Consider the following 11725-nt stretch of genomic DNA (forward strand, 5'->3'; position numbering starts at 1 on the left):
ATGCTTAAATTTGGATTATTTATTGCGTTGAATAGGTTGGTTTTCCTTTTTTTTCCTTGACTGATCAAGGCTTAAAGTTACAATTCCTCATCCTTAGGCTTCAGCCAACACCTTGGAGCACCAAATAACTTTCACTTGCACATTTTTTTTTAATTATTATTATTATTATTTTACAGTTATCTAAAGTTCAAGCACTCCAATAAAAACTGATCTTTATTAAGCTGCCTAACCCAGGTGGATAGATACATATCAGTAACTAAAGAACAATTACTAAATGTAAGAAAGATTACAACAGCTCCATATAAAAACGATTTACTAGAAAAAATTTAAGTATAAAACCGAAATATCAAGTATAGATCTATCTGTATGCTGTACTATACTACTATTTTTCTGATGCAGTTAAGCTTGTTTGAACCCTTCTTTTTTTACACAGTTAAGATTGTCTGAACTATTTCTGTATTAGCTTGTTTGAATTTTTTATCTATACTTGAGTGAAGTGGCGAGACTACTCCAATCCAGCATGCTTGATTAGCCACTCCAGACTCTGTTATATAGTAGAAGAGTAAATGCACAATAGGATAGAAATATTACTCACAATATGTCATATTTCTTAGGTGTTCCTCTCTGTGTCTGTGTGTTTCTGTGTGTATGAGCGAGAGAGTGAGAGAGAGAGAGAGAGAGAGAGAGAAAGGACCTTGAGGCATTCAGGCAGATCATCATTTCTGGTTCTGACATGAGTCTGCACATTTTCCAAGAATTAATTTCATTGCATAAATTATTTATTAAATAACTCTTCTGTAACATTAAAAAAAAGGTCCAATGTCAAACTACAAGAATTATGCAGTGAGATGAGAATCAAGTACAATTCATAGATGGCTTAATTGGTGCTCCCCAGTCCAATTGTCTTATACTTAGATCTAACAAAATCTAAGCAAGCACATATGGGGATGTATTGATTCACCACACAATTCAAATTCTGTAAATTTTCTTATTCGATAGCTAAATGAAATCGATCCTTATTGCTTTTGCACTTCTTTTACAGATTGTTTCCAAGCACTTCCTTTTTTTATTCCCTTTTTTTTCTGGTAAGAGAAAAAGAGGTTATACTTATACCTCTATGACAACATGAGAAGATTCTTCGTGGTCAGCAGCAAGGCAGGCAAGGATGACCAAGCTTGCTGCCAGTGTGGATGCTTTAAAGGAGAGCCTCTCATGATCCAACAGAACTACCACTGCCAGATACCGGGCCAGCTCATCCACAACTTCATCCGCCTTAGCGGCTTTCAGATAAAACCTGTTCAATTTCCCATTATTTGATTCATCATTCTCTTAACAACTGGGATTTAGTACTGGCTCCTATTGAATTAGATGGTCTCTGAAATCAACTGCATTAGACACTCAAAGCATGTTGGTTGGACAAAAATAGATGGAAGAAATTTGTTACCACATGAAGTTGTGGACGTTAGGCACAAAGCACTTGAAGTCCAGGATCTCTTGCACAAGCCATTCCATAGCAACCACCTCGTTCCGGCTGTAGATATTCTTCTCTACACTATATTTTGTTTGCAATATGCTGTGCATTCACCATTTTTAAATTAGTAATTCCTCGAAGAAACAAATTTGATTAATACAGAGCACACAGCTTTTTGACATGAGAAAGAAAGAAATGGTTCAAATTTCATACCAGTTATAGGGTTGGTTCTCTTCAATTCTGGTTGCCAGAGTAATGGAAGCAATGCCCAATAGCTGGAGACATCTGACACTCTTGAAGTAACCTCTTGACAGAAACCTGTCAATTATACTAACCGCCAAAAAGAGCGTCTCTAGTTGCATCTCTGTTGCCTTGAAACGCTGCCATTCAGCGTCACCGACGTGATCAAAATTGTTAGGTTAGGTAGGGATTCAGTAATCCATACCAAATAATACATATCATGGTTGGTACAGGTCTTCTGGTACAAAAAGAAAAGAAGAAATGAAATAACACTTGACTTGGTTTTTTCTCTGTTGAACTTTGGAATTTTCTTTAATTACAATGTATGACCCCGGTCATGTAGCAAAAGTAATAGATTTGGTTCAAAGGACAAGCCAGCAATATGTCAAGCACTCGGAACTTAGAAACATGTTACTGCAAGCCAAACATGAAAAGCAAAGGCAAGGGGAGAATAAGATAAAACCTCAATTTAATTCATCTAATACTTTGCATTTGTTCAAAATACCATGGCTGATTGAATGATAACTATTGCTATATCTGGTCATCAATAAAAATTCTGTATAAAAACACAGTTCATGGTACAGGATAGTTTTGATGGACTCTGACTCTACAGTAATGGAATAATTTATTTTATATATATCCTAACTAGAACCCAAACTTTTTGTGAAGGTTAGTGGCTTTAAATGCCTACTAAACTAGAACCGAAACTTGCTAAGGCTGTCATTTAAAGAGACCTCAGAAGCATACCTCAATCATCCAATTAACCATGAGGTGCCGTTGATCTAAGAGCAGATGTCTATGCTCATGCGAGCCCTTTGTATAATCAAAGACCGACTCAATTTGCATCTCTCTTTTCTCTCTGCTACGCAACCTTGTGTAGCTCTCCTCATCCCCTTCTTCCTCAAACGATCTTGCCTGAACAAGAGACAGAACAATTATTGAAAAGTGCCAAGGAAGAGCATTTCTGCAAACACTTTAGGACCATAAGTTTGCTTCAAATTTGGAGAGGGTCCGAGCTCAAAATTAGAAAATTGCATACTAAAGTGAACAGCACATCTAAATTGATTCAATACCTCCTCAGAGAGTTCGTATTTTATTCAAACCTAAATTATTCGAACACTTCAGTAATTTGGCTTAGCATAAGAGTAAATAAGTTCAGGAAAAGGTTTTTTTTTTTGCGTTATTTTTTCTCGTCGTATTTTGGCTCAAAACAGGCGAGGTGCTCTTTGATCATTACTGTTTCGATGAATCCGAGGTCTCACGTGGGCAGCTCATGGGACAATGCTACAGAGTCGGCTGTAAAGATTCATGAGACTGCCACTAAAGGTCCATAATCGGATCAAATCCAGGTTGGATTCTTCATAGGCAAAAATAAGTAAAACAAATGTTGATATAGTGAAACAGACGAGACAGGTTGATTGCTTGCTTAGATTTCGATATTTTTAAGTTTAGAAATACGAGCAATTATTAAAGTACTGTAAAAGTAAAATGAGTAGAATTCATATAAATTACCGATCTATTATTCTCGCACATGTACAACTTATAGTACATGTCGGTATATTTTCGCACGATCAAGTCAGATCATCTGTATCCTTCTATGTTGATTTGACTAGTCTCCAAATCCTAACTAACTACACTTAAATTAATAAATGTGAAGTAAAACAGTCAAACTTTTCTCTTAGTTATCGTTGAATAGTTAAAGTTAAAACTTAAAACTTACTCTGAGCTCTTCACTCTTACTATCCTGCGATCCAACTGCAGGCGCTTTGGACTTCGTGCGACCGTTATCGAACGGAATGAACTGCCTCGTGAATTGAAGAAAGAACGCATACATCTCCGAAGGCACCGCATCCTCTTGTGACGAGTCAGTGATGTCATCCTCTGACAAGAACCACCAGTCCGATGAATCACTCAGCTCCTCGTCGCAGTCTTCATCCGAATCAGCGATCTGTACGGGCGCGTTTGTCTCGGATACTGATTCGAGGCAGGATCCTGTCTCAGACACCACCTCCCTTCTGAGCCTCTTGGCATCAGGTGCATGATCGACTGCTGATCCGAGTTCAGGTTGCTTTCTAGTGAGAGATCTGAACGAAGAGAGGTGGTTATTGGAGTAGTCAAGTGAAGTGATCTGGCTTTGGAGACAAGAGGTGGATGAAGATGACTGGACGGGGGCTGGTGCCGGCAATACCACCACCTCCGTGTGATCAGCAACAGGAGTGGCGGAGATGGAGAAGTGAGGGATCCGTTTCCGACGAGGGATGTCAGAACGGAGCTTTGTAGGTAGGTTTCTCCATGGATACTCATCGATTGGAGACGCATCTTCTCTCGCAGACATTGTAGAGAGAATTAAGAGAGAGAGAGAGATCAGATAGTGAAGTCTGAAGCAGTGTTTGTGTCGGATGGGGGACTCGGCTACCGCTCCCGGTATTTATAAGAAAGAGACGGTCGTGCCTTGTTTGCATGATTCGTTGGAAATTTGAATTAGCAATCGGAAAATATTGATTAAACTTGGATTATAATTGTACGGAAATACCATGATGTCGATCGGGTCCCATGTTAGTAATTACTAACTAGTGGTTTAATGGTTTTGCACTTCCGTCCTTGTTTCAAGTGCAACCAGGAAGAAGTTCCTTTCAATTTGACGAAAAGGCGTTGCCACGCATAAGGTTTGTGAACTGGAAATCCTTACTTCTGTAACTATATATTATCAACGAATTATTGTGGCCATTGCGCTTATTTTTGCTGGAACTCACCGAAAAGCTCATTAGTCACGATTCTCTGGAAAGGAGGAATTGGAGATAGCAGGCTCAAAATTAACACGGAAATAAATCTTCTGTTATTTCTTGATAATAACATGAACCTGTTATTCCGAGTTTAAACGTTCAAACTTTTTCATAGGCGAATCTTAACGAAGATCAACGGTTAGGATCGGAATAGCAGGTTCATGTTATTCTCCAGGAAGAACAGCAGATTTATCTCCAAAAACACTATATGCAGTCATGCAGAAGGAATTCTTTAGAGGAAATAGGGGTGTCAACGGGTACAATACGGGATCGGGTGGAGATATTTTCATATCCGTATTCGTTATGATAACGAAATTTTCTTTTTTACCCTTATTTGTCTTTTCGAATACGGTACGGGTCGGATAAACGGATAAAAAAATGTCATTAACATTTCGATTTGTGGTTTCGATAAAATATTTTTCAAAATAAAAAAAATAATGAATACAACTAATTTGTATTATGAAAATTTAATAAAATAACAAACTTTATTGTATCATGTATCATCTTCATACAAATATATATCTATACTAGTATTATACCCGTGCGTTACAACGGAGACATATTATAAGAAACAAATATATCAATGAAAATAATAATTATCTAAAAATTAAAACACATGTTAATAGAAAATTTATATGATTATGTATTTTTAATTAACTTTAATCGTGATCTCTTATAACAATTTGATGATGTGATGATTCTTTATTTTTAAGTACCAATGATATCAAATAATAGCTCGATTCGAATCTAATATCAAATATCATACAACAATTCAATATCAACATATAATATGATATCAAAAAACATAAATAAAAAATGTTATCGTGTGTATGTATAGGATATATATATATATACACACACATATTATAAGAAAAATATATATTCACACACACGTTCCAATTTATATTATTCTTTGTTTCTAATTTAGAATACACACACACACATTGATATATTCTATATTGGAAATATATTCTAAATTGCTCACACCAATATGTATAGAAACAAAGAAAGAGAAATAAGGAAATTAAAAAAAAATGATTTCCATTGTGATCCATATAGAAATGAAGAAATAAGGAAACAATAAATAAGAAAATGGAATGTGGAGTCTTCTCAATTGAAGAGGAGAAATATGGAAATAAAGCAATAAGGAAACAGATAAATATATCGCTAAATTTCAAAATTTATTCAATTTTAATTGTAACGTATAATGTGGTAGCACATGTGGTGGGTATATTTTTAACTAAATTTAGACTTATATACATAAAAGAGATGCATTTAATCAAAAGAAGACAAATTATGTAATTGGAGAGCTGAGATCAAATCCGAAGTTTCATCTCTCAATCATAGCTGTTGGCGGATCGGACACCCAACGTGCTTAATAATAGAATGGAGATATATAATTTTTTTTTTTAAATTATCTTATACGAAAACGGATAAGATAATGAAAAAAAATCATTATCCTTACCCGTACCCGTACCCGTACCCGTAACCGATTAGCTAATGATAAAAAATATCTTGCCCTTACCCATGTTTCGGATATGATACGGGTCGGATAAACGGGTAAAAGGGTGACATTGTTACCCCTAAGAGGAAACATGTTACATTTAAATGCTTAATAACCGACATGATGTCCAATAATATATAATAAATTCATCCACCGAACAATTTGAATATTCAACGGTTCAGTTCAATTAGATTTTGTTTAGTGATAGAAATCACAGAGTAAAGTCGATTGTCATGGTTGTTAAGGAAAAAATTAGTTATAAAATGTATTTCTTTCCTTTTTGAAGGCTGTCATTTATGGCAATGATAGTAAATCATGAGAAATATTGTGGGGAGACGCCTTTGTGTGCTTGCGTTATTGGTAAGCCCAAAGTCCCCACCGCATGAGGTTTGAAGTATGTTACAACTAACAATGATGTCCTCTTTCTTTCTTTCTTTCTTTTTTTTTTTTTTTACAAATAAGTGAATAACTGATCATCAGAATTTCAGTAAACTCTAAGAAATTTACTTACTGGAGAGCAACAATCAGCATTTACAACTATTTACTTTGCAGTCCATATCTGCTCTGCAGTTTATCATTGCACCTTCAAAAGAACTAATTAAATGTGGCACATTAATAAAAAAATATAAAAAAAAAGAATCATAACAAACAAAATGTACTATTAGATCAGATCCAAACATCATTTAGAATATCTGAACCCTTTGTTCATCATCTGACTCAACTGCAACAGTCGCTGGCTCCCATGAAGTTGGCAATTCATCGAAGTGCATTTGTGCATATTCACTCACCATTCCATTTCTTTCCTTCCAAATATTGTCTTTCCTCTCTTCTTCTACTTTCTCCACCTTTTCTTTAGTCAAGGAGGTGACGTCACCAGCTGCTTTTGCCACCATACCAAGTGCACTCGTGAACCATGATGCACCGGTAGAGACATACCTGTTGTTCATTAAAGCAGAACCGGCACTAGTTGCCTTCTGCTCGGCCACCGCAATTGCTGACCGGGTCAACTCAGACACCTGGTCGAACCAATAGGGATGTCATTATAATATAACCCTGAGTGACAGAACCAAAATGCAATGCTAGAATTTGACATGCTTTTAGTCAAATCATTAGGGCTTCTGACCAGAATGCTAAACTATTATACTGATAGAGGCAAAGTATTTATCCCGGTGGGGTCAATTGATACGGCTTTTGAGACATTGTATTCCAATTCAACAATCTTATAACATAAGGTTCCTTTTGGGGTAAATTTTGCCGAAGGTAACCAAACTTTGTCCTTTGTCACGAATTGGTCACTCAAGTTTAGTTTGTCCTTGTGTAGCAATTGAACTTTTTATTTGTTCCAATGAAGTCATTCCTTTACTTTTTACGTCCAAAATACTTACGGAATATGCTCATCCATCTCCACAGTACTTTATATTTTGTTAGTATTTTTGACGAAAAAAATAACTTAGTGACTTGATTGGGAAAAATGAAAAGTTCAATGGCTACATAGGAACAAATTAAACTTGAGTGCAATTCATGACAAAAGTACAAAGTTAAGTGACCTCCGGTGAAATTTACCCTTCCTTTTGTGGAAATCCAGTGAATGCCAATTAACTTCACTGTGGCTAATTTTGCTCCCATTACTGCTAAGTGAAAACTGATACCTGGTAACGCTCATCGACCTCACGCATTTTTCCACTGACAAGTGCAGTTCCAGCAGATATCTTATCACTGAGGCCGATCTGGCGGTCCAGAGAGGCCACTGTAGCTGAGGCATTCAAAAGAAGCCGATGCCTCTCATCAAATGACTTTGCTACATTAAGAGCGTCTTTGCTTAGAACATAACCCTTTGCCAGCATGCCACTAACCACATCTTCGGCCTTGAGTACAGCTGATGGTTCTGTTGCTGAGGCCTTCTGTTTACTCTTTAGCCACATTGATTAAATTAGATAGAAATTCATTACAACAGAATTCTAATATCTCATACCAATAAGAACTAAGCAAAATCAGTACTGATCGGAGAATTCAGAAAACAGTCAAGTGACATGAAAAGTTGTAATAAATTACATTTTACTGCATTAGTCAGGTTCATGACAAATAAATTGAACTTGTCACTAATAAGTATGGACTCCAATATGATTTATGATCCTCCACCTTTGTGAACAATGGAGTTCAGATGCAAGATATATTATAACCACCATGTTTTTTTCTTCTTTTTAATTAATTAAACACAGGAAAATTTGTGATGACCTGCACAAGTAGCTGTGATAAATAGGTTAAAAAGAAAGTAAAACGTACAAAAGACTAAAGAGGGTCAGAATATTACCATTAGTTGTCTGTAGGCTTCAGGAGGCAGTTGGTAGTTCTCAACAGGTGTTATGGTGACTGAAAGATCAATTATAGTGGCTCCCTAAATTACCAAGAAATGCAAAAGACTTGAGTACAAATATATTGATGATTTAGAAAAAAATAGTTAAAAAAAGTGCAAGGAGCTGGGACACTCAAAAACTTATTTTTGCAACTAATCATTTACAGATTGCTAAAATCTGTTGGTATATGTTTTAATGAACTAAATTCTGTCATCTTGAATTTCAGTGGTTCGAGTGACTGCCCTTTTTTTTCTTGGGTTGCTCAACTTTCACTAATGGATACGTCGATAACTGCTCAATCGAGGTACAAATTGATTTAGCTCCAACCAAAAGAACCTGATGTTGGGAACACACTGCTATGTGATGGTTACTATAAGCAGTTGGATCAGGTACCAGATAGTATGTGATAATACCAGATCGTACTGCAATTCATTGTATGCAACATAGAGAGACAGAAATAAAAGAACTACGATAAATGGACTTACTGTGAGTAGAGCTGCTGTATCTGCACCCTGTGAGTCCTTAAATGTGACATAAGCAACCTGAGATCTTTCAGATTCACTGCCAATTTCAAAAGGTATAGTCAAATATATAAAAAAAGAAGCATAGTCTATCATGAAAAATTATATACATAGAGATTAAGGCGACAGACCCTCGCATTTCCACGTATTCAATGGACCCAGAGAAAGAAAAGAACTCTTTTATATCTCTTTCTGATGCTTGCAAGGAAATATTGCTGACTTTCACTGTCCTGACCTGACAATAGAAAAAGAAAATGGCCTCAACACAGGGTACAAGATCTTGAAAAACATTTTCACTGATTATTTGTCCTGAAGAAAATGTAAAACAGTAATTGATGTTTAGTATGGCTACAGATTCAAGGCTAGCTTTGAGATTTGCAGATCAATTATCACTATCAGGCTGCTATGATTGCAGATTGCCTTAAATGTAAGTTTCAGCTGTCATATATTGGTAATGCCCTAGTGTGTAACTATATTACAGAAGGAAATGTAGGGGTTTCTCACATCAGAAACATCGATTGTCCAACTTGAAGTGACAGGCACCTGAGGATCTGCTGCCATACTGAGATGGTTTTGTTCAAGTGGAACCTACGATACAAGGAAAGCTGTAAATACAATACAATAATTCATAAATAAACTAAAGCTGACACTTCGGGAATCAAATTGCATTTGCTTTTCAGTGTTGTAAATAATTTTTGTTACTGGAACAACTAGCATTAAGTACAGAAGATTGACTTGTGTACCAATCAAGATGCCTTTGATCCAGATAATAAATTTACTATCATGGAAGCAGTTTGGGCTTGATGCCCATGGGACCAAATTTGCATCATGTAGTCATTCTAGTTGTCTGATTTGCAGGTTCAATTAGCATAAGTGGTTTTCAACTTTTCATAGGAGAAAAGTCGTTAATCAAGCTTTCGATTCATAAATTGGATGGCTGGGAGTCAGATAGGCATCAGACCCCAAGCTGCTCCATAGTATCATTTTGGAAATGTGGGCCATAGTAAAGAAATAAAAGAATTTTACAATGAACAGCTACCTTCTGCTTTTAAACTGAAAACAAGTTAATTATCATTAATATCTCTTGATACATGTAATATGTCAGAGATGAAACCACAGTTCAAGACTTCAAGGGAAGATAAGTAATGACAAATGGCTGTTTACAAAAGAAGAAGACGGAACAAGACCATCAATTATATGTACTAGAGAGGGAGGAAATTCCTAGTGAAAAGGTCAGAAACGGTATTCTCTACAGCAATCTTACAAAGGGGTATTAAGAAAAACTAACTAATTGAAACTCCCATTACATTATTTGGTTGCTACCTGGAAATTGTTAGATGCAATGTCCCTTTATCAATTGAGAAAATTATCCAATTTTGAGCACATCGTGAAATAAGATTTCACTAATTAAGCCTAGAAACATTCAAAAATTTGGAGGGGTATTGAAAGAGTTATCCAACTCAGACCAGTTGAAACGAACAAAAAGGTTTTGAAATATCAGATCTAGGAATCAAGAAATCAGTGACTAAATATGAAACCGACAGTTAATCCAATTAGCTGGATCTACTGAGTAGCAAGCATTATACACATTTGCAACAAAGGTAAAAACAATGCAATAACCAATTAAACAGTAGATAATTAGCTTACCGCCATTTGGAATAGATACGATGAAAAGGTAAAATGAAGATGCAGTGGGTGCGCAAGGCCAGTAGCTAGCTAGATTTGCTGTCGCTGTATCCCAAGTATTGCGGATCAGGTGAGAGATAGAGAAAGGGGGAATGAACGAACGAATGAATATTGTAACTAGGCGCGTCGGTCGAGAAGCAAGGAGCAAAGGCGAAAGGTATAAAGTATAAACCAAGTAAAAATTAATTAATGGCCAGCGGGAAATTCGAGTATTGTTTGAGGGTTCAAATGTTATTATCACTTATCAGTCAAGTCGTCGGTACAATTTTGTTACGAGTACCCACACATGCTCCACAGATGCAACACCTGCGTCTGAGTTTGCTTACATGATAAGATATTTATCTTTTAGTCAAGGGTCAATATTAGGCCGTGTTCGATACCTTATATTTATTAATTAATCTAAGCAACATAACAGGGGAATAAATCTGCTGTCGTTTCAATGGAATAAGAATAACAGGGGGTCCTGTTATTCCGATCTCAACCGTTAAAAAGTTTTCATGTACAAATCTCAATGAAGAAACTTTTTTATACACAAATCTCAACGAAGTTGAATAGTTGAGATCAGAATAACATGACTCTGTTATTACAATATGCACGTGAGGTGTGCATATTGTATAATAGTTATTAGGTTTTATTACGCTTGATAGGGATGCAAATAGTATGAATAACATCTATATGTATTCAAAAAATTAGATGTGGATATTCGATATTTGAATATCCGTGTAAATAAGAATACTAATACGGTTTTACATATAAAACTATCTGTATTCAAATAGTAGATATATACCGTATATTTTAATATATATTATGAAAGAATTATGTTATTCACCCTTATAATTAGATAAATATTATGAACTTTAATTTTTTTTAATTATTTTAATAAATTTTCGATTCGATCTGTATTCATATTCGTATCTGTATCCGTCTGATATATGTTCTGTATTTGTATTTGAAAAATAAAAAAGAAATTTGGATATAGTTTTACCACTATCTGCTCCGTATCCACTCCGTTTTCACCCTACACTTGATGATTTTTGCTATTACTTTTCCAGTCCTCTTACAAATTAAAACTAATGTCTAAATCTAATAATACATTTTCTCTTCTGAAAAAATCAAATGCTATCTACTCAATTTTAAATAATTCTTTAGAGAGTTGTAAACAAATT

The 11725-nt window shown here is 35.5% G+C and overlaps 2 protein-coding genes and 1 long non-coding RNA gene across 6 annotated transcripts; 1 reads left to right on the forward strand and 2 right to left on the reverse strand.

Annotated features, from left to right (window-relative positions):
* Positions 1 to 277: 277 nt before the first annotated feature.
* On the reverse strand, positions 278 to 4098 carry LOC144565814 (cyclin-SDS-like). 2 transcript variants are annotated; one of them, XM_078315656.1, is made up of 7 exons: positions 3432 to 4098; positions 2459 to 2626; positions 1685 to 1851; positions 1445 to 1573; positions 1114 to 1294; positions 695 to 739; positions 278 to 544 (listed from the first exon to the last, which is right to left on the reverse strand). In XM_078315656.1, the coding sequence occupies exons 1-7, from the start codon at positions 4044 to 4046 to the stop codon at positions 506 to 508; spliced, it is 1344 nt and encodes a 447-aa protein (XP_078171782.1). In that variant the 5' UTR covers positions 4047 to 4098; the 3' UTR covers positions 278 to 505. The 2 variants fall into 2 exon arrangements, with proteins under 2 accessions (XP_078171782.1, XP_078171781.1); XM_078315655.1 differs by having other exon boundaries at positions 278 to 739.
* LOC144565815 (uncharacterized) lies at positions 1755 to 3597 on the forward strand. The gene is made up of 3 exons (XR_013514976.1): positions 1755 to 1889; positions 2926 to 3124; positions 3473 to 3597. It is a non-coding gene; the product is annotated as an uncharacterized LOC144565815 (long non-coding RNA).
* Positions 4099 to 6462: 2364 nt separating the features above from the next.
* On the reverse strand, positions 6463 to 10766 carry LOC144565591 (binding partner of ACD11 1-like). Of its 3 annotated transcripts, none has more exons than XM_078315384.1 (7): positions 10521 to 10766; positions 9378 to 9461; positions 9005 to 9108; positions 8838 to 8913; positions 8310 to 8393; positions 7648 to 7908; positions 6463 to 7014 (listed from the first exon to the last, which is right to left on the reverse strand). In XM_078315384.1, the coding sequence occupies exons 1-7, from the start codon at positions 10524 to 10526 to the stop codon at positions 6682 to 6684; spliced, it is 948 nt and encodes a 315-aa protein (XP_078171510.1). In that variant the 5' UTR covers positions 10527 to 10766; the 3' UTR covers positions 6463 to 6681. The 3 variants fall into 3 exon arrangements, with proteins under 3 accessions (XP_078171510.1, XP_078171511.1, XP_078171512.1); XM_078315385.1 differs by having other exon boundaries at positions 9378 to 9478; positions 10521 to 10708; XM_078315386.1 differs by lacking the exon at positions 10521 to 10766 and having other exon boundaries at positions 9353 to 9436.
* Positions 10767 to 11725: the final 959 nt, after the last annotated feature.

The sequence above is a fragment of the Carex rostrata genome, chromosome 14 (genome assembly GCF_964058835.1).
Source record: "Carex rostrata chromosome 14, lpCarRost1.2, whole genome shotgun sequence".
NCBI classification, from domain to species: domain Eukaryota; kingdom Viridiplantae; phylum Streptophyta; class Magnoliopsida; order Poales; family Cyperaceae; genus Carex; species Carex rostrata.